This window comes from Mercurialis annua, linkage group LG6 (assembly GCF_937616625.2).
Source record: "Mercurialis annua linkage group LG6, ddMerAnnu1.2, whole genome shotgun sequence".
NCBI classification, from domain to species: Eukaryota; Viridiplantae; Streptophyta; class Magnoliopsida; order Malpighiales; family Euphorbiaceae; genus Mercurialis; species Mercurialis annua.
Genome location: NC_065575.1, coordinates 9,341,763 through 9,366,432, shown reverse-complemented (window position 1 = coordinate 9,366,432; position 24,670 = coordinate 9,341,763). Strand labels below are relative to the sequence as shown.

The window sequence follows — 24,670 nt, the reverse complement described above, 5'->3', positions numbered from 1 at the left end:
ACTGACAAACTCTCGATGCTTATTGCTATCGCATCATGAGTTTGAGGGGGAATGTTAGCATAATTAATATGCTATTGGAGTAATGACCAAGTATATGACTTGGAGTAGTGGCCAAGTATAAGACTTGGAGTAGTGGCCAAGTATAAGATACTTTCCTTTATTATTGCTTAGCCTTGCCTATATAAAGGCCTCCTATGTTATTCTAGGATTTAGACTTTTCTCTTCTATTGTTAGCCTCTATTTCTTTGTATCTTATTCTTCTATTCAATCAATGGTTTCGTATATTTCTATTAATATTATCAATTCTAACATGACAAAGGCCTCATTAGTTTGTTACAGAATGACTTGGCACAATTATTGCGTTATAATTTTACAATCTTTGGAAACAGAGAGATATTAACTTTTTTTGTTTGTTTTTGGTTGATGAACAATTCAGATGGTTGATGCTTTAGCTGAAGCTGAAGGGATATGTATGACCACTGTTTCCTTCAAAGCTCTTTTCGGAAAAGGTTTTTTCTCAATTTACCAAATGCAAAGCTCACAACTTTTATGCATTTCTTATTCTACTTTATATGACAAGCAAGAGTTCTGATTGCCATTTAGTTACGTTCTTCATCATATGTTTCTGTCGATATTTCTTTATTTTATAGTTGATATATGCAAAACAATTATGTAACTACCTTTGCAATGCGTTAAGGTTCTTGTTGCCATTACTATGGGATTCAAATAGTTTATATACCGTGTCCTGTTAGTTTAATTCTGAAATTAGAGTATCCAAACTAGTATCTATCCAGTGGTCATACTGCAGGCTAAATGGAGTTGAACATATGTGGCCTTTTCCTTACATGCTAAGAAGGATGAATATGTGAACCAATGCTCAACTGCTAACTGTCACTGCTTAGAATAATATATATATTCAACAAAGTTTCATTTCGACCCGCCAACTTGAGAAAAAAAGATCAAAAGAGTACAAAATCGTGGCTTTGGAAAAGAAAACCTCAATTTGGGCCGGTTACACCCTAATCTTACGTTAGGCTTGATGGTCAAAAGTGGTAACCGACCTGACAAGTTGAAGGTTGTTACTTTATCAAAGTCACGAACTTGGACTCTTTTGATCTTTTATTACAAGTTGGAGGGTCGAAATTAACCTTTATTGAAAATGTATTCAACAGGCTTCTTTTATATTTGTTGTAGTAACATATTTTTAACACCATTCCTACGTATTGAGCGGCCACCTGGGAAAATGGATGCAGCATACTATGTTCTTCGACCTTTCGATAAACGAGGGCGTGAAGAGGTATATCACATTTACAGTATTACTTAAAAACAAGACATTATAATTTCTAGGGAATACTTTTTTAAAAGTATTTACTATAATTCCCATTTCGGTTGGAGTTTACGATCCATCAAGGCATAGAAGCCATCCGAATTCTCTTACCGGAGGGATTTAATAAAAGCGCAACCTTTGTCAACACTGCAAAAACTGTGGACCAATGTAGTTAACAGTGGCTCCTATACCTATCTATTGATTCATTGATCACAAAAAAATGGTCCTCAAAATTAAAGTTTTTGGTCCGTCGAATATTTGTTTTTTTTTTTTTTTTGATAAATGATATGTGTATTAGCTCAACCACAAAATGTGGATTGCAAAAAAACTAATACAATCAAGAATGGAAAAAGAAACCCAAACTTTTAAAAACGTCCATACAAGAATAAGAAAAGGCCGAATATTCGTTTTGTTGGAAGAGAAGACGGGCAAAAACATCAGTCCGTTTATAGCTTATGATTCTTTTTTTTTCTTTTAAGGAAAAAAATGTTGTTTTATTATTGTCTGTCCTATAATTAACCTCTCATTATACTTGTCTTACGAAATTGGCAAATGATATACCTATGTCTATTTCAACTCATTTGAATGACTGTAGATGGAAAAATGGATATGCATTAATGCTTGGTAGGGGTGTGTACTTGGATGGTTACTTAATCGAAATGTCCAAATTGAAGAGACTACGAAACATCTGTTTGATTGGTTAAATCGGCCAATCATATATTTTGAAGAAAATAGTCATATATACTCTTAATGTCTGGATTCAAGATTATTTATATTTTTATGTTTCAAAAAAGTGCATATATGCTCCTAAGTTTTAAATGGGTTTATTTAGACTCCTAGTGTTTTTCAAAAAAGATCATATATGCACCTAAACATGTTAAAGTGTGAAGGTCTAAATAAGCAAATTTAACGTTAGAGGCACAAATGCACTTTTTCAAAATCATAAAAATATATATGATCTGAACCCAAATGTTAAGAAACTATATGAACAAATGATCAATTCACCCCTTGAACTTGACACAATATATCAAAAAAAATTACTTTGGAGGCTTATGGTACAAACATACCCACAACTATGTCAATTAGCATAAAAAAGGCTCCCCGGACATAAAGCCCCTTCTAAAAAATAGTGACATTTGCAATTAAAATCCTAATTAAACACAATTAAAACCTTAATTAAACCTAATTAAACCAAATTATTCTAATTAAACAACTAAACCTAATCCACCTAAAACCGCCGCCACCGCTACCCCTATCATGAAAACCGCCGCCGGAAGTCGCTCCTTAGACGAGGAGTTGTTGCTCCTCGTTAACGGGGCAACGACAGGCTAGGGGCAAAGCTAATCACTTGAGACAACGAGCTGTTGTTCAATGGAGCAGATGTGCTCAGAGTGGTGGGTGGCAGCGGACGTCAGTGGGCGGCGGCGGACGGCGCTCGGAGAAAAAAAGAACAAAAAAGAAGAAGAAAAAAAATAGAAGGAAAGGGTGGAAGGAAAGAAGAAAAAGAAAAAAATTATTGAAAAATAGAATTATCTAATTTTTAAAATTATAAAGATATAATTAAAATTTAAAAATCGCCAAGTATTAATTTAATAGATAAATAAAATATAAAAAAATTTAAAAAAAATCATTTTTTATATGGAGAGCATAACTCATTTATGATAATGAGAGTGGAAATAGATTTTTTTGGATGTTAAATGACATAGTAGTGAGTTCATTTGTATCATAAATCAAAAAATGATTTTTTTAATATTTTGTGCCAAATTCAGAAGGTTAAATTGATCATTTCTTCAGATGTATATTGCCCTTTTTTGATACTTCTTCCGTTTTAATAGAGTTGTCCACTTTGAGGAATTGTTTTGTCTCAAAATTCTTGTCGACTTTTAAAAAGTAATTAATTTTTATAATTAATTTTTTTATATTACTTACATTTAAAATTCGCTAATGAGTATTTGAAAGTAGACCCTATATTAAATAAGGGTATAATAAAAAAAATATAAAATTTATAAATAATATTTTTTTCTTTTAAACTGTGTGATAAAGATAAAATGGACAATTCTATTGGAACGAAGAGAATATATATTTTGATCATCCTGATGCATGATGTGTATGAACATAATGACTTTGGGTAGTCCATGATTCAACTGTCGACCAACTTTGTTGCCAACTTGGAAACTTAATCGAGTCACCTAAAGTTGGTCACGGAATTTATTGGCAAGGATGGAAAACAAGAACTTGGTAATATATTCAATTTCTATTATCTATATGAATTTATATCCCAACTACTATTCTTTTATAAATTTTCAAAAATTAATATTTTTTCTTTACATTAAATCTTTTTAACTAAAACTCTCAAAATAAATGAAAGAGTGTTTCGGTTATATAAATTATAAATGTAAGAGAGAAATTAATAATTTTGATAACGGGTAAATCACTTCTAATTTTATTCTTTCCACTTTTTTTAAATAAATTCCATATTTTTCATCTTTGGTGATTGAAGAACTCCAATTTAGAAAATAGTTTTGATAACGGGTAAATCACTCCTAATTATATCTAGTGCTTTTCTTCAAAAATCTATTAATAAAATTTATTTTTCTTTTTTGTTTTAATTGCACCAAAAATTACCAACTTTCGTGTGTTTTTGGTATTTAACATAATCTTTTTTTCTTGGTATAAAAAATCATCAACTTTCATTTTTTGGCATATTCGTCCACATATCTGTTTTCTTTGAAAAATTAAGCGCAAAACGACGCCGTTTTAGCGCAAGATGGCGCCATTTTACATTCAAAACGGCGTCGTTTCTCAACTCGTGGACTTATATGCCAAAAAATGAAAGTTGATAATTTTTTATGACAAGAAAACAAGATTATGTTAAATACCAAAAACACGCGAAAGTTGGTGATTTTTTATACAATTAAGCCTTCTTTTTTTGTCTCGGTTTAAAGAAATTTTAACGCAATTAAATATTTTGAAAGTTTTATTAAGATTCCAAACTCAAAAAAACATAAGTCTTTAAATTTTTTATATTTGGGTTATTTATAAGCGCTAATGTCTTTAAAAACCCCGACTTTTTAGCCACTTTTCAGTCCTATCTTTAAAACTGATCAGTTTTACCCTATTTCGCATATTCTCGTTTCAATTGTACCCTAAATTATAAAATTTACCTTTTTTATTTGAAAAAATTCCAAAAAGGTTATTCAAACTAACCCTTTTTGCATTAAATTGATCTTTTTACATTAAATTAAGATTTTTTTGAACTTTTTCCAAATAAGAAAATGACAATTTAAGGGTACAATTAAAATAAACGAGAAAATGCGAAGAAAGGTAAAATTGACATGTTCTCTATGTCATGATAGGATTGAAAAGTGGCTAAAAGGTCGGATGTTTTTAATGCAGTAGGTCTATTTATAATAATGTTTTTAATGACCGTTTTTTATTAGCTAATTCTGAATTCATATTGAAGACGAAATTTAAAAAACTTGAAGTTTTAAGCATCGAACGGTTTCAAGATCGTATTTTCAATATATAAATTATAAACATATATGGGTGGTCTTTTTATTGGTTAGAAAATTGCTATTCGATGATTGTATTTACAACTCCCATCATTTTCTTTTAGAATTATACATTCAATGTGTCGAGGAACTGTTAATTTCTGTAATTTTTATTGTCATTAATAAAAAAATTAGTTTTTGACAATCCTCTTAAAAAACATGATTGAAAAACTTGAAATTTTAAAAGATAAAGATGTTTATTGGACATAATCGGATGAGATTCAAGTTAAGACTCCGTACAGTGGAACTTTGTTCATCATTATGTGCCAAGATGGCTTATTAGTGAAATTCCGGCTTAATTTTTTATTATTATTATTATCTTTTACTTTTATTTTTAATTGTTTCATATTTATTTGTTACATTAGAGTATTTGAGAAATTATTATATATTTGCTTGTTTTAGATGATTTTTTTGTTTATAATTTAATTTTCTTCTTCAATGAATCTAAATTAGTTAAAATAAATATATTTAATTTATCAATTTTATAATCTTCTTTTTTTAATATTACATGGAAATTTTATGATTAGTTAAAGATATAATTATTGTATTTTTTTGGTTTTTGTAAAATTTTGATTTTAATTTGATAGATTGGCAGCACGAATTTCATATAGTGATCTAAGACTCAGCCATTTAGATGTCATGATCGCAGATTCAAACTCCAACTACGCCTTTTAAAAAAATTGAGAGCTTAGTTGCATGCTATTATAGTCCACATTTGTCAGAAATTTAAGCTTGCAGCGGGTTACATCTCGAAATTTGACAATGACCATAAATTTTAATTCAGGGGAGTGAATCCCCATCACGAAAAGATATTAAAAATAGTTTTTGGTTAATACTTTTAATTATAATTAATAATTATTGGAACAAGTGTTTTTGTATTTCTAATTTTAATATATGCAAGTAATTGGCATTTTAATGTGTTTGCCCTGTATAGAAAATCATTGTTTATTTTATAAATAGAAAATTAGTGGCTATGGTAAAAAAAACCAGAATCGATGATCATCAACAATACCTAACAATCGATAATCTTGATCAAACTCTCAAAGTCGGAGATAAATTAGCAAAGATCTCTTATATTGTTTTAACGATTGTGAATCCCGAACCCATGATCATCGACTTGCATTTTGATCAATCGTCAAATCGGCCGAATCGTAAACGAGCCAAACAATGAATAAGGGCAGACAAAAAAACAGGTCAACCGAACCGAACACTTATCGAGACGAACACAAAGCCCCTCCATAAGACTCGATTCATTTACATCCCTAGGCTGCATACATGCGATAAGATAGAAGAAAACATCCGAAAGTAAGCAGAAAAATCTAACGGACATAAAAACCTGCCGACAATCACGGTACTCGCACCACGTGTTTTGGGGTAGATAGTGCTTTCTGTGTGGCCCTTCTTACACTAACACCATCTTTTATGGCTCAACTTATACTTATGTTGTCTTAACCCATGTGGGTCCCCTTCCCCTTAATTTCATGTGATATCTCGGATAGCGATTTTTACACTCCTCTCATTTATAACCACACTCCACATTTAATTTTTTCAATATAAAATGACAACTATAACCTTAACTATTTAGAATTAGTTATCTAATTATTTATATAAAAAATCACTTAATCAATAATATTATTTGAATACATTGCAAAATTTGGAAAGAAAATTATATTCAATTCATATTTTCTTTTTACCAATTATTTTTTATTTTCTTTCAATCGATTTACAATTTCTGCATTGTAAAGTAAATTTATATTTTTAATTTCATTGAATAATAAATTATTTTAAACTAATTATTTTTTAAATTAAATTTATAGAAGTGAATTGCAGTATAACCATTTCAAAAGAAAATTGTCCATATATAATTTTTAAAAAAATACATGCACTGGTATTTAAAATGCGCTAATTAATATTTTAAAAAATTAATTAAATTTATTTGTTTTAATTATAATAGAGAGAGACATAAAAAATATATAAAATTTAATTACCATAGATATCTAATGTTAAGGATAACTATGTATATTAATTCTTTATCATACTTAAAATTTAAATATTTAAAAGATACTGAATTTACATATTCTAACAAATAATTATTTGTCATCATTAGATTAAAATGATTGAATTTATACTTTTATATACATAATAGCTTGAGTTTGGTTAACTCAATTTTATAGTGCTCAAGTTTTGTTTTATTATGAATTCAAAATAGCAGATATATTTTTTAAAATAAATTATATAGTTCATGGAAAAACAAAAGGCGTGGTAATTAAAACGTGATCAATGCAATAATGGGCAAAATTGTCATAAAATTAATTATAACCAAAACTGGAGTGCTGTTATCAACAAGGGGAGTGCGAAAATCCCCACCCGATATCTCCACATCACGGACACCAACACAAGTGGACCCCACCTCAATTATTTAATATCATAAATATTCCAACAAATCTACCAACCAAAATTCAAACCTAACAGACAAACCATCCCTTCTTCCCGCCTCATAAAGCCATCGTAATTTACATCCACTTGCCACGTGTCACACATGCATGGCCACTAGTAATTAAATATGTAAACCGATAAAAATACAAAGAGACATTTTTATTCTCTTGATTATCCTTACAATTTCAAGTAATTTACTATACATGCCATTGAACTGAAAATCAAATGAGAAACAAACAAACAGATAACACAAATTACAATTATGGTCTTAATTGATGACCCCACCTAGGCACAACTAATGGGTTATTTTCTTTGAATTTTCCTAAAATCCACATAAATACTTGTACTGGTACTTTTTTAACTAGAGGATAAAAAGGTAATTTCATCACCTTAAACCTATAAAAAAACTACGTACGGCTTTTTTTAACACTTATTGGATGAGAATCCAACACGATTATTAGCCAAATCGAAGCTGACACGTGTACCCTGTTGCTGCACATTTCCTATTATAGACAAAGACGACGTCGTCGGAGCGAATGCAAAGCAGTATGTCCCAGATGAATCCACCGGAATCAAGTAATTAGCAGCTGGTAAATTCCACGAATCTTGTCCGTTGAAATGAAACGACACCGTTGGCACTTTAACACTACTTTGACCTGATAAATCATAACACGTGTCGAACAATGCCACACCACCAGTAGATCTCAAATGCCGACTCAAACTCACAAACGAGTCACGCAACGAGTTGTACGCTTGGCTCTGTAACCGAGTGATCGCCGTTCCGCAGTCGACAATCACACCGCCGCTACCGGAATCGTCAAGTCTAAACACTTCCTGTGGAATCCTAAGCAACTGACCTCCGACGCTGATTCCGGTGAGCCCTACGTAGTAAAACGTATCGATTTTACTACTCTTGAGCAACGGAGCAATAACCGAGTCACCAACCGGAGCTGAGTTGAAATCAAGCGTTGATGAACCGGGCGAGTCACGGTTCACTAAACAGTAAGATAACGACGTCGCTTTGAGCTGTGACGTCAGTGATAGTGGGCCACCGCCTAGTCCAAGTAAACCAGCAGCACCGACGAATAATCCTTCGTTATCATGACCACAGCCTATAGCCACGTTATTAATAGTACCCGATCCAAACGACATCGTTTCAGTCACGAAGTCACCGAAAGTAAACGATCCGTCACCGTAGTTAACTTGGTAAAGACACTGCTCGTTATGGCAACTCGACATCTGTAAAGCGTTGCATTGCTGTGAGTCACAGGTAAGCGGATTGTAACTAGACGACGTCGTTGGGGTGAAAATAGGATCCGTTTGTTGGTAACAGTCGGAGCAAGGCTGGCATTGGATCCAGTTAATATCCGAACCCGTGTCTAAAACCATGTAGTATGATTTAGCTGGGTTACCAACTCCGACCCGAGAGAAATACTCTCCACTTCCTTGACTCGTACCCGACGAAACCGGAGTGGATAAATCTTCGGGTTGGATCTCAGTTTGCAGAGGCTTGAGATCAGATTTGGATACCCCATTTAAGACAAGCTCGACCCGAGTGGTAATAGCCTTAACACGCGAGATATCGCGGGTCAGACGAGATAGAACCAAGGATTTGTAATCCTTATGCTGAGAGTTGAAGATGATGTCACGTGAGTGAAGCGTGACTGAAAACGACGACGAGTTCGTTTGCTGCATGAGTTGTTCTTGAGAGACGAGTGTTTGTTGTTGTTGTTGTTGAGGGTTGAAGGAGAGGATGCTTAGAGCCTGTTGAAGAGAAGACGACACGTCGAGCGTTGTCGTTTTGGGGGAGTGGGTGCGGGAAAGAGATGAGGAGAGGGAAAGGAAAATGGCGACGGTGAAGAGTAATGATTTAGCGGCGGCTGCCATTTTTTTCTCTCTGTTTGGTTGGGTTAACAGAGAGAAATGAAAAAAAAGGAGAGGTTTTTGAGGTGAAGAAGGTAAGCTAGTTGGGTTTATTTAGAAAGGAGTTGGAGTGTGTATAAAGATTAAAGAGAGAGACTGTTGTCACTCACGTCATGCTGGTTTAAAATGGTGAAAACCAATAATAAGTTAAAAATGTAGAGAATTTATAAACTCCAATGACATCAAAATAATTATCTATTTTAGACTGTAATAATAACTTTTTAAAAATTATTATCGCCTTATTAGTTAAATTAAAAATAAATTACTTTAAATTTCTTCACATTTGTCATGAGTTACATTTTAGTTCTTTTTATTTAAAAATCAAACGATTTATTCACTTTTAATTTCAATTTAGCATCTCCGTCTATTTTCGATGTTAATTAATCAATCAAAAGACAAAGGGAGTCAAATTTGAGGGACGAATCGTAGATAAAAATATAAATGGAGAATTAAATTGTTTTTTTTAATGTAGTCTTTTGACTCGGCTGATTAACACTAAAAACGGATTGAAGGACTAAATAGTTGACGGAAATAAAAATGAGAGATTAAATCGTTTGATTTTCAAACCCTTAGGTGACCAAAATGTGAATTTTGACATATGTGAAGACTTTAGAGTAATTTTTTTAAAATTAATGGAGTGCTAATAGATTGATTTTTTAATATATTTATATATGTTTAAAAAATCAATTATTTTGTCAAATATGTTTATTTCATTTTAAAAATATATTTAAAAGGGAACAAAGAAGAAATAACATAGGCACATACATATAATTATCAATTTGTCACTGAATTCTATTTTTCCAAGAATTCATTATTTTAATAAATAAATAAAAAAATACATATGAAAAAAATGATTAGAAAAGGATATACGTTGTTTCAATTTATTTTAATTTCAAAAATTTATTCACTTCATTTTGAATTGATAGATCGGTTTATTATTTTTTGAATCTCAGATCATAGACCAACTTATATTTTTGATAAACAATTCAAAAAATTATTCACTTCGTTCCATATATATATATATATATATATATATATATATATATATATATATATATATATATAACATTTTTAATATAATGTAAAATAAATTGAACCAATAGACTTATTCAATACAAAATGTACCAATACCAAAATTTGTCATTAATATGCTATTTATATATAAAAAAAGTGTAAAATTATTAACTTAAAAAATAGATAAAATAAAATAAAAATTAATTAATTTAACTACTCTTTCCATTTCAATAGAGTTGTCTATTTTATTTTATTTTAAACCTAAGTTTTTTGTTTATTTTAAATAAATAATAATTCTTGAAACTAAATTTTTTTTATATTTTTTTTATATAAAATCTAATAATGAGCTGCTATTTATTGAAATATATATAAAAAAATTGTTTTGACGATATAGTGAGTGATAAAAAAAAGTGACTATTCCATTGAAATGAAATGTGATTTTTTTAATTTATGTATTTGTTCAAATAGTCTATTATTTTTACCCCAAGAAGCACTTAAATTATTAATTTGTTAGCCTATTTTTTTTTTTTGATACTTATTTATATTAATTATTACTAATCCAATTTTAAATAAGATGAAACTTATATTTGCAGCCTAATGTTATAAGCAATATCTTAGAAACATTAAAAAGGATAGAGAAACTTTAGGTGCTCATTGATTGCCGGGTCTCTATATCTACGTCTTAAAAGAGACGGGTCCATTTTTGTTGGTTCGTTGTGGAGCTGGAGAGAGGACATGGGACGGAGTACGTATCCTTAAATGCAATGGCACATCATCAACCATGTCACCATTTTATGGATATTTCTTATCTTTACTGAATTTATCACAACCGATGATAAACTTCATATTAAATAAAATAAAATATCATATATGATGGTTCCGACTTTTAAGCCGAGTCCGATCTCTGATCAAATCTGCAATTATAAATCGACTAGAACGCGTCGATCCGGTGAGTCCAATGACACTTTGATGTTTAAGTCGGTGATTGAAATACAAAGATGGCAATAATTCAATATTTTTTTCTCCAACGATAGCATGTATAGATAGATAGTAAAGGTTACACAAAACCATACGGGTTATAGAAGTTTAAGAAACGAGTTTTAGCTAATTGAGCTAAATTATGAGAATATGAAACATTTACATTTGTAAGAAATTCAGCATGACTCAAAAACTAAATCCGATAACCTGACATAAAACAGATAACATGCTATATAATTTGCAAATCTTACTTACCAAAATAAAAATAAACTATTTTATATAAAAGAGACAACAACTTTATAGAAAGGACAAAATAAAATATTCAAAATAAAATAAAATAAACAATAAAAAAATAAATAAAACTGATATAGCTCATACTCTTCAATCTATCTTTATTTCTTAGTAATTAAATTGCGCTTTGTTGATAATCTTAATCCATTAGGAAAAAATATAAAAAAATCGCTAGTTATTATATTTTATGAAATTAAAACAACATTAAAAAAAAGATGGCTACCGTCAACAAAGAAAATCAAGACAGCCAGTGAAAAAATAAGAAAAAAAACTATTGGCAGTTAGGAGTTGTTTAGAGAGAAAAAAAAGGTTTTTTTTTAAAAATTTAGATTTAGGTTGGTATGCTTTCTTTTATGCAAGCATACAGTTGACCCTTTAATAATTGATACACATGCATGGTGGATCAAAAATTTATTAATTATTAGAATTATTAATTTATTGAATTTGTATAAAAAATTATAAAAAATAATTTAAAGCATCTATATTAATAGATCTAATATTATATTATATTATAAAAAAACTAACTAAATACACTTTACAATCACTCAATTTAAAATAAAAATAAAAAATTTATATTCAATTTAAAAAATATCAATTGATATCAAATCAGAAAATAATTATTAAGAAGTTGTATTCATAAAATAAAGTAATTTTTAATATTTTTTATAATAGAGATACTTTATTTATTTTAATTTATTTATCTACTAACTTCTTTTAAAATTTATCAAAAGAACAAGAAAATCATAATTTGATGGTATTTTAACTTGCACTTTATGAATTAGGTTCTGTGTTGCATACCCAATGCAAGTGGAATTTGAAGTTTTTGATGTCCCTTCTTCGCTTTGTGCCGCGTCCATGGGGTGCGGTGAGCACTGTATTGGTCTACTTGTTGCTACCTTGCCAATTTGGCTTTTTAGTTAGTATTTCCTCAAATAAATCATCAATTGTTGTATATTTCTTATAAAAAATCTCTCTAATAATTAATATTCATGTAGAATATATTTTAAATTTTATTAATTATTAAATATTAGAATTATTAATTATCCGACGTGGAACGAAGTTGGTTCCCTTAATTTTCTATTAATTATCAGAATTATTAATTTATAGAATATTAACTATTAGAGGGTTGACTGTATATTAATCTAGTAAACAACCCTCGCGATGCTTCGGGAGAAACAATTATTTTAACAAAAGACAATGAATAATTATATTAGTATTAAATTGTATTTAAAATATTATACTTCAAACATTATGATAATATAGTTTTCTAATTACAAAACAAAAATATTAAATGCACTACAAAATAAGGGAAGTAAGGGGACAAAATTAGGGGACCAAAATATTTTAATTGTCCCCAAAAAATGGAATTCAATAGAAATAGGGACCTTTAAAAAATTTGTCCCCAATTGTTCTATTATAATATTATTGGGGACGGAATTCCCTATTTAGTATGGAACGAAAACCTAAAGGGAAGTTTAGGTATTTACTCTAAAAATGAAAATATTTGCACTTTATAGCTCAACACGGAAAAGTTACAGAAAATACCTCATGTTTTTTCCAGATTTATGTTTTTACTCTGGGTATTAAAATATTTATGATTTTACTCCGTTATCATCTGGTTATCATAAACACTTATGTAATTTATTTTTTCCGAAAGTTATCATAAAATTATCATAACCTTATCATACTTCATTATCATCTAATTATCATACTGCAGTGTTATGATAACGACATGATAATATAGTGATACTGACATGATAATCAGACATTGTTTTATCATAACATAATCATAGATATTATCATAACATTATCATCTAGGTACCATATATATTATCATCTCGGTGTCATATGATAATATTATAATAACGACATGATAATATTATGATAACGATATGATAATCAAACATTATTTTCTCCAGAAAATCATTTTTTTCTTGCAGTGTCATGATAAAAATATGATAATATAGTGATACTCATATGATAATCAAACGTTGTCTTTTAAAAAAAAATCATTTTTTCTGCAGTGTTATGATAATACAGTGATACTTATATGATAATCAGATGCTGTTTTGTGCAGAAAATTGTTTTTTGTACAGAAAATCGTTTTTTATCATAAAATCGTTTTTCATGCAGATTTTTAGATTTAAAATTGAGAAAATCAAAGAGTAATTTATTTAGATGTAAAAGTTAATATAAATCGTATTAATCACCACAAATTTAAGAAAAACTAAAAACAAATATGAAAAGAACGACGGAGCGACGGTTGAGTGATGGCGGAGCGACGATGACCGATGAAGGAACAATGAAGAAGAAGAGAAGAAATAAAGAAGAAGAAGAAAAAATGGCGAAGAAAAGCCAAACAGAAAAGAAGAGAAGAAGGAGAAGAAGAAGAAAGAGGAGAGAGGAGAGAGAAAGGAAAAAGAAAATAATGACAGTTGTCATTAATTGTCACTTGAGAGTAAAAAAATTATGATTAGAGTAAAATAATAATAAAAGCTAGGTATAATTATAATATAAACATTTGATAGAGTAAAAAAATAAAAAAAATAAAAGGGTGCGGTATTTTCTTTAACTTTTCCTTATTGAGGTAGGAAATCAAATTATTTTTAAAAATGGAGTATTTATCCTAATTTACCCAAACCTAAATAGAATAGGGGACCAAATTACTAAGCTACTCAATTTGCAAAAGAAAAAAGCGGCAATTTAGAAAATAAAACAAAAAAGTGGGGGTATTTTTTTGGTGTAAACTAGTGAAACTATCGTGCCTCTTTTGGGGATACAAGTGATACTCTAAGGCAATACTCCCATTGTTGTTCACAATTTTTTCATCAAAGATAAGTTTGTTTTTATAATTTTATGAAACATGCTTCTGTATATAAAGAGTCTCTGTTTAGAACTCAAAATCTCATTATTTTTTTGTAGTTGACAAAATTGGATTAAGAGTTGAGTTTGGGGAATCACTTTTATTTAGTGAGCACAATCGGATTCAATTATTTCACAAGAAGAATATTGTGGGTCATCGTCTTTCTAAGTTTATTTTCGCCCTAATTGATTTTTTCTTTCTTTTTCTTTTTGGATTTTGGTTTCTTCAATCACAATTGATCATGCATGAAATAAGTATTTTTCTTTCCATTATTCTAGACTTGCTTGTTTCAAATTGGTTTTGTTTATGTTATGTGTTAAATTATATGTCTTGGCATTGTATTTTGTGTTGATTGCAACTGAATTTGAGTTTGGAATTATTGATTTGGTTGGTTAAATTGATAGGTTTATAAAAAAAATTGGTTGTATATAATGCATATTAAATTCTGCTGTAAACTGCAGAATTAAAATTATGATGATTCTGCAGCAGAATTAGATATCAGAAATATTAAATTGTATTATGTTTAGAAATAATAGATTTAAAAATATTAGATTTATGTTGAGTATATGTTTAATAGATTTAGAGGTATGAAATTTAATTATCTTATTTTTTTTACATTAATCTAAGAAATATGATATTGATATAGTTTTAATTTGGATTTAATCTCATAGCATATGCCTCCAGAAAAACATTGGATGGAAATTGATCATAATAAAGATCCTATTTATATTCGTGGAGTGGATAAGTTTTTATCTTATGCATTGAGTCATGCATCTAATGACAAAGTTATTCGATGCCCATGTATAAAGTGTAGAAACGTCAACTATATAGAGAGTTTTGAAGTTAAATATCACCTGATAAAGTTTGAAATTGTTAAAACTTATACTGAGTGATATTTGCACGGCGAGTCCTCAAATGAAGCCAATGATATCTTTGATGAGCCAAATCTAAACGACGAGTCTTTTTTTGATAATGAGATGATTAGATTGGTAGAAGATATTCATGTTCCTTCTAACCTCAACAATGATGGAGAAGGTGGTTACAACTCCCCAAGGTCTAACAGAGAATCTATTGAAGAAGAGCCTCAAGGGTATGCAACCAATTTCTACAGTTTGCTAAGGGAAGCTAAAAAGAAATTACATTCGGAATGTGAGCTATCGATATTGTCTGTTGTAGTTAAGATACTTCATTTAAAGAGCTTCCACCGATGGACTAATAAATCTTTTGATGATTTACTTAAGTTGTTGGGAGATATTATTCCAAATGCAAAACAGACTATACCAGAGTCGTACAACAGTGCTCGTAAATACATTAGTGCTTTAGGCCTTAATTATGAGAAACATAATGTTTGCTTGAATCATTATACCTTATATTGGGGATCATTTTCTAATGCAACTTCTTGTGGAATATGTGGATTATCAAGATGGAAGTCATGTGAAGGGGTAGATAGCGGTAAGCGAATTCCGCACAAAGTGCTCAAATATTTTCCTTTGAAGCCTAGACTGCAGAGATTACTTATGTCTAGTCAGATTGCCTCAAATGTGTCTTGGCATAAAAATAAACAGTATGATGATGGTGATAAAGAGATAATGCGACATCCGTCAGACAGTCTTGCATGGAAATATTTTAATGAAATGTACAATTTATTTGCAAGTGATGCTCGCAATGTAAGATTAGGTTTAGCAACTGACGGTTTTCAACCTTTTGGGAATATGAGTTCTCAACATAGCATTTGGTCTGTCATCCTAATATCTTATAATCTACCTCCTTGGATATGTTTGAAGCAACCTAATATGATCATGTCAATGATCATACCTGGACCACATAGTCCGAGAATGGGAATATATATTTTTCTACAACCTTTAATATCCGAGCTTAAAGAATTATGGGAGGTTGGTGTAGACACTTATGATGCACATAACAAGAAGAATTTTAAATTGCATGCAGCAATCATGTGGACCATTAATGATTTTCCAGCATATGCAGACTTATCAGGGTGGTCAACTAAAGGTTATAAAACTTGTTCTTCTTGCCATAAAAATACGACTGCTAAACATTTATCTGGCTCAATGAAGATGTGCTATATGGATCATAGACGATTTTTGCTTCGAAACCATAAATGGCGTAAAAATACTGCATTATTTAATGGTGCAAGAGAAATGAGAGAAATTCCAAAGCCATTGACCGGTGATGAAGTGTTGAAAGAGTTCAATAATTTCACTCAACTTCCATTTAATCGAGGCATCAAAAGGAAGTATGATGCGTCCAATAGTTTTGAAAACTGAAGAAAGAATAGTATCTTTTTTTATTTATCTTATTGGAAAAAATCTTCTTATTCGACATAAAAGTATGATGCGTCCAATAGTTTCGAAAACTGGAGAAAGAAGAGTATCTTTTTTGATTTACCTTATTGGAAAAAATCTTCTTATTCGACATAATCTTGATGTGATGCATATTGAAAAGAATGTGTAATGTGTTGGGGACTGTGATGAACATCAAAGGTAAAACGAAAGATACATTGAATAGTCGTTATGATCTGGTAAGTTTGGGAATTAGACTTGAACTTCATCCAATTGATAAAGGAGACAAGGTATGTATTCCAATGGCTCGTTATATGTTATCCAACTCTGAAAAAGATGATGTATGTAAGATGTTGGCTAATTTGAGGAATCTAGATGGTTTTCTTTCAAAAAGTTCCCGATGTGTGAATGTGAAAGAACATAAATTATCAGGAATGAAGAGTCATGATTATCATGTATTCATACGACTTCTTCCTCTTGCTATTCGTGGTTTCTTGCCAAAAGATGTTTCCGAGCCCTTAGTCGAATTAAGTGCATTCTTTAGAGATTTTTGTAGCAAGAATTTAGATGTTTTTAGTTTGGATCGTCTTCAAAAATAAATAATTACAAAACGAAAATATTAAATATGCGAAATCCAAATAAAAAGTACATACATTTCTAATCAAATCTTGTTTTTCCAGCATCGCACTTATAACAATATTATTAATTTTTATTATTACTTCTTCTAAATTCTTGATCCTTTTTTTAAGTTTGTTATTTGTGTCCATCAACTTGTCATGGTCATTTGTCATTCTCGTCCATGCTTTTCAGCCACTCTTGGTCTGCTAAAGTCCCATATGTCCAGATTGTAGTGATTGGCCAAAAATACAATGACAGAGTGAGCTGCTAATTCTTTAGCATGTTCGTAACTTTCAAAACTTATTCCAGTTTGTTCATAATTTATTTTACCAACTTTATTGTCATTATAAGTAAACACCACAACTTCTTGATAAACACCCGGTGCTGCCTACGGAATGTGTTTGTAAAAGTGATCAGGCAGCCCCATATGGTTTAATGTGTGTGCGAGTAAAGTTTCAGATGGATATTTTTACAATATCCATCTATAAACAGAGAACACAAGAAATTGGGAATTATAAGATGCATTTTAATAAAAACAACTTTCAAAAAAAATTAACGTATCAGCAGTTTGCTTTCAATCCATGTTGGCCAACTAAAATTCATAAATTTAAGTAACAGAAAACTTTTTAGTAAAAATAGTAAAGTTAAAAGATAAAAGAATAAGAGATGGAAATAAAGTAACCTTATTATCAATATATTCGAAAAGATAAAAAAGAGAAAGAACTACATACCAAGAGTTCGAGTAAAAATTGTGCGATTGTGGTTCTGTTTCTGCTCTTTATATAGAAAGGTACTAAAGAACATAATGACCTTTTGACGTTGAAAGATAAGGTTTAAAAATTGCCAAGTAGCATGTATAATAATTGTATGAACTGACAAAGAAATAACCTTTATATTAACCCCTGCTGTTATATTTTAATATATCTGAAAAGTAACTCTTAATTTTACTTTAGTTTTCAATTGGTAGACCCCACAGTCACATCAGCATTTGTAAATTACACGACCATTTTAGATTCAACAATTTGGAGCATATCGATTAAAAGAATATACTGACTATTTTTCTTTTTAAAATAGATTAATTTTATATTTTTTAGATTAAAAGATATTTTTGCTTAACCAATATTTTAACTTTTTAATTTATCCTATAAATATTAATTCCTTTTTTATGCAAAAAAATATATGTTTTTTTAGGTTTTTTTTCTTCTAAATTTTTATTTGGAAACCTCTCTTCTCTATATTTTTTTATTTTTTTTACTTTGAAGTTGGATAGTCTGTGTATTACAAAACTATTATTTAATTAAGTGTGCCTTTGAGTAGGTAAAATTGTTTCGGTAACATTAAATATGAAAATTTTATTTTTTAAAGGAAATAATTTTGTTTTTTTTTTCAAATTTACTTTCTTTACCAAAACTATAAATCTTATATTTTTGTTACAATTTTTTTAAATGTGCCTTTTTTGCAAACGTTTTTAGTGTTTTTAAGTTTAAAATTGTGTAACTCATGTATTAAAATTCATTATTTAATTGAGCATATATATTAATTCGGTACCATTATTGTAGCTATATTGCATCTGACTTGTTTAATTATTCTGTTGTATAAAAAAATTGAGTAACCAGATACTTGGGGAATATCAATTGTACTATAATTTCAGTTGTTTGGTTTGACTACTTAAAAGAACAAATGGCACCTAATGGATAATAGGTATGAAGGCAATCATAAATCTATATATGATTTATAAAATATAGATATAATTGTGGCTTTAAATCTAGAAGGATCACATGGCTTGCTAGCAATATTGAATTGATGGACAACCGCACAGATGATCTAAAAGGGTACAAAACTGAAGCAAATTCACTGTTCAATGTACAGAGAATTTGTTTCAGTTTTATACTTTAGATATAGATGTGTGTGTGTTTGTCTTTAATCATGTATGGAGGTTTGAGTATGATTCACTATCACTAACTCTATCAGCTTAGGTATATTTTCATTATATTTCAATCTTTATTTTCATGGGATTTGATTTTCTCCTTTTTTGTTATCATGGGATCGTTTTTTTTACATCTATCGTGAATATATATTTTCTCTCTCATCTGACGTTCACCTTTCGTGTGGTGTGCGCTTGTCGTCCCTATATTCACATCAAAATCACTAGTTTAACTTTTATCCTCATCGAGTGACTCACCAACAAAAAAAACAATCATTTCATTTTGTAGACAGTCAAGCCAAAACCTTAAATAACAAATTCTAATCCCTATAAAAGCCACACAAACCTTAATTCTAAACCATTTTCCATAAATACTAACTTAAAATACTGAATAAGGGACCAAATGTTTACTTGATTAAGTTATGACAATTTCTAAACTCGCTATCTTTTTAACTAAATTGGAAGAAGGCAATTCTAATTTACTAAAATCTAATAGTCTTAATGAAAAGAAGCAACCATACTTTAAACTATGGTGCTCAGTTCACCAAATCATATGTCAACTTGGACAAGTGGACTACAATGAAGATGTCACCTAATAGTATTAGGAATACTTTATATATCGACATATAATATCTCACTCTCTTATGATGCATAAGACATCGTGTATTAGCCAAAAGATCGTATAAGCATAAAAAATTGTGTTTGGATCTTCACTAAAACATAATCTAACTAAAATTATCTTCAAGTATCTTTGATAGAGATGATCAAACTGCTTTCGCCAGAGTAGATGATGTCCAAAGGGACTTGTGCTCTTCCCATGCAATAGATATTTGTATTATAATTCAAGCATAAGTCTTGGAAAAAATGGACCTCCACTAGACCTATCAACTGTCCCTATCAAATAAAGTAGACTGGGAGAACTAGAAGAGGCAAATAGAATAAGCAAATGATTTACAAGTCTAATCGGATACGAACGGATGACATATTGATTGCCTTCGAGACTATAAAGTATAAATCATCTCTCTCTTTCTATTCTAAAAAAGTTTTGGTTTAACAAATATATTTGTCTTAATTTGAAAAATAAAGGTAAGTCTGCATAAATTCGATCGTATCCATACAATTGACGATGACAACGAAACTCATTCTGAATTTGAGTCAGACTTTCTAACCAATATCATAAATGTATATGGCTTTTGGTGAGATAGTCAAACTAGACAAAAATCGATTAGATATAGATAAGTTGAAACGAAAGAAAAAAGTAACACTTTTTAAGTATGACTTAATCCACCTAATCAATATGAATCTGGAACATAATTAATTTAAAGGATTTGTCATTTTTAAAATTGTTGATTTACAAGAGGCTAAACCCATCATAAAATACTACAATATTAGCTTGTATTTTTCTTAGTCCTTAACAAATATTTTCCATTTAAGTAGTATCTTAACTATTTATTTTGTACAAATATGGTCTTTTTGTGGAAGGAATTCCAAAAAAAATCCTCATTTTAATTGGCATGATGCGATAACGTTTTATATTAGGACCGCATATGTACAAAATAAATACTTAAAGAACTATTTAAATGTAAAATTTTGTTAAGGACTAAGTGGAACTAAATTTAATAGTACAAGGATTATAAGATGGGTTTAGCAGCAACAAGACCCATGCTCTAGATTTTCGACTCGACATGGTTTGTTTGTCGAGTCAAAAATCTAAAAACAAATCATAAAATTAGTTGAAAGATGAGAAATAATTATTGGTGAGTACATTTATAAAAAAGAGATCGACGACGAAGAGCGAAAGGGAGTTGTTTTGTTTCTTTTGCATGCTATTCCTTTTTTTTTTATTTTCTCTACAAATTATATACACGTGGCAACTTTGAATGTATTGGTTATAAATTGTAATATTCTCGTCATCTAAGCTATTTTATGATAAGTTGATAACACATTTGATCATAAGAGAATAGATTGGGACTTGTTGGTATTTCAGTAAAATTCTAATTGTGTAATTTTCTCCGTGAAATAAAGAGGAAATTACCCCTTGTACCCTTTTTTCTTTACAAATACTTTCATATAAGTTTCAATTGCAATCATACATAATTTTTGATTTATCTTTTCAAAAATACCCCTTTCTCTCCATATCACCTTCTTTACTATTTCTTAATCTCATCTTATAATAAAAAAACTGGATAATGATTATCAGGATTGAAAGTGAATTCAGTTGAAAAGTCTTAGAAATAACATCATCATTAAGAAAAACATGGTTTATAATCGAGGACCAACCAATTCCGCCACTAATCAACAACTTCACCTCTAATAAACAACAACTTCACCTCTAATAAACATCAATTGAATCAATTATCGATGAACAAAAAAAAAAGCAAACAATAAAACCAAATCAGTTGTTAAATAAACAAAAGTCAATACAATAGAAGCAAGAATAACCACTCACATAGCATGAATTTGTCAAGAATAGTACAATTATTGTATATCAATTATTAAAGCATAAATTTGTTTATCTTAAAAATTGGAAGAGCTCAAAGTATGCGAAAAATAACAAAGAAAAGAATTGTTGGTGTGTGATATTAGAAACTTTATAAGTCTGTTGATAAAGGTGATGACAACACCAATCAGTGGCGAAGGACCTTCTCCTGCTGCTAAGCTGATGCTCCAGCACCAAATGATGATGGCGGCTGCTATAGGTGGTGGGCTGAGTCGAAACGACGGAGTTGATGGGTCCTCCTTCAAATCTCTAAGACTAAATTTTTTTATTTTGATTGTTATATTTCTTATCTTATCACTGAATTCATTATGTGAAGATAAATAAAGAGCAACTAACAATCAACTAACGAGCAAATAACGATTAACTAACAAGCAACCAAAAAACTATTTGATTCTATAAATTTATTCTAATTGTAATCTTTGTACTAAATTTGAAAAACAAATTGAGAAGAAGATCAGAGAAAGTAAGTTTAGAATGGTAAGCTCTGTATAAATGGTGTTAATTCTGTTAATAAAGAGGAGAAGGTAAGTTTGGAAACTTATAATTAAAAAAAACGTACATTTGCTAATTTTTAAGTCCTATAGTAATTTTAAAAAGCCCTAGTTCAAATCAATAATTTATGTAAGGAGCCTTAAAATAAAGAGAAAACCACACAAATATCACTATTTAAATAGAAAATAACAAAAATACATACCAACCTGATAATTTACATTGATACCAAAAAAAGATAAAAGTTACATATGCTAAGCAAACTACTAAATAGGAAACACATGACACACACAAAGCAAAAAGAAAAAAGGTCAAAAACGTGTCATAACTGGTCAAAAACGCGTTTGACATGCATCAGTGCATGTCAGCGAGTCTCAGCATGTCAAAATAAATTAAACATGTATCAGCTATGCATCTGGAATGTGTCACTGATTCATTTTCTCATATTTTAAAAAACAAATATTATATATATATATATATATATATGTGTGTGTGTGTGTGTGTGTGTGTTTGTGTGTGTGTGTGTAAACACTCACATATTATTTTATGTACTATTTATGTGTATATGTATAATATATTTTAAATTTAAAGATATATGTATCACATACTTTAAAAACGCATGAATTATGTTACAAAAAGTAAATATATTATATATTATGTATTACAAATATATGTATGTACCATATATAAATTATATATGTAAATTGCTTCTAATGTGTATTCGATATATGTATTTAAAAAATGTGTCTTCCTATTAAATATTTGATGCTTGCTCCGTCCTTTTATTTTTTCATGTTGTACGACGTTTTGCTTTTTAGCTCACTTTATTGTTTATATTTATAATGTATTTACGATGTATCGGTCATGTATTTACAATGTATTGCAAGATATAGACGATACATCAGTAATGTATTAAAATATTATTATTAATTTTTCTCCTTTATATCTATATTGTATCGATGATGTATTTATGATGTATCAATAACGTATTAGGATGTATCGGTCATTTTAAAATTTATTTCGTTAAAATAATCCAAAAAATTTAAACATGTATCAAAGCATCTGTTATGTATCGGAGATGTATCATCTATATATCACTAATACACACATGTATAGGTGATTTTGAAATTTATTTTGTTGAAAATAATCATTCTGAGTTGGAGATGGATTCTAAAAATTATAATCGATGGTGTATCTACGAAATTCATTTCGTTGAAATAATAATAAAAAAAGAACATGTATCTACAATGTAATGGTGTATTTTATGACGTGTCGACGATTTATCTATAATGTATTGGTGGTGTATATATACGATGTATACATTATGAATGTATCTAATATGTATAATAATATATACACAATAAATTAAACCAATAACTATATCAAAAAAATCTACAAATTAATTGAAACTTAAAAAGAATCTACAAATTGGAACTTAAAAATCAAAATCAAAAAAATCAAGAACAAACTCACCACATAACACAACTCAAAAACCAATAAAACCCAGCAAAACTCAGTTCAATATACACCAAATGCAAGTATCCAGAAACTTTAATCTCATCAAATAAAACTATTCAAACAAAAATTTAAATGCAAACAAATGTTAAAAGCCCTAAACTTTCATTAAGTTTTAAGTTGATGATCAATTAACTAGAGCACACTAACATCAAATAGAAAACATCAAGCACCAATAAAAAAAAATAATTTTCATGGAAAGTAAAGTACATTTTGCTCTAACAAACTCCAATTCAAAAACCTTAAAAGTAGTATTAGAGGCTTATTGATGATATACAATATGATGATGAAGTAGACAAAGTTATCATAAACCTACCAAAGATTTCACCGCATTTTACTTTTTCATGACTTTGTTAGACGATGACAATGAGGATCTTTTTGGTTTTCGTTCTCTTTGTGATTCAACTCATCTGAGAGTGAAATCCTCTAACCCTGTATATATTCTTTCAAAAAATTTGCCGAAAAAGCTTATGCTTCCATACCCGACGGATCTGGATCTCGAGACTTTTCTTTCGAACAATGAGGCTGAAGATGTTGCTTGAGAATTATACTATTTCGACTACCATTGTCTTCCTCTAGAAAAATGTCAGATTTTATTGGATAATCTGTATAAATACTTCTCTTTAGGCTTTGTTATTGACCCATTTCTGGTTATCGTCGGCGCCAGTGGAGTTGTTTCTGCTTTCCTGGTAGCAGCAGCAGTGGATCTGAATTTGAAAATAAAATGGGTATAAAATGTAATAATTAAGCCAGCTCATCTATTGAATATAAAAGACATTTTTTTTAACAATAGTTACATTAGTAGTTAGTGGTTAGTAATTAAACTTTCATTCTTAATTCGGCCTTACACACTGGCCCTACTGAAACTCGAAACCGAGATCTCAGGAATACACTGGAGCGCCTTAGCCACTTGAGCTAGACCTCAGTGGCGAATGTAAAAG

At 29.6% G+C, this 24,670-nt stretch overlaps 1 protein-coding gene across 1 annotated transcript; it reads right to left on the bottom strand.

Annotated features, from left to right (window-relative positions):
• Positions 1-7,454: 7,454 nt before the first annotated feature.
• LOC126685806 (protein ASPARTIC PROTEASE IN GUARD CELL 1) lies at positions 7,455-9,341 on the bottom strand. The gene has a single exon (XM_050379764.2). It carries the CDS (start codon positions 9,199-9,201, stop codon positions 7,738-7,740), a length of 1,464 nt encoding a protein of 487 aa, XP_050235721.1. The 5' UTR covers positions 9,202-9,341; the 3' UTR covers positions 7,455-7,737.
• Positions 9,342-24,670: the final 15,329 nt, after the last annotated feature.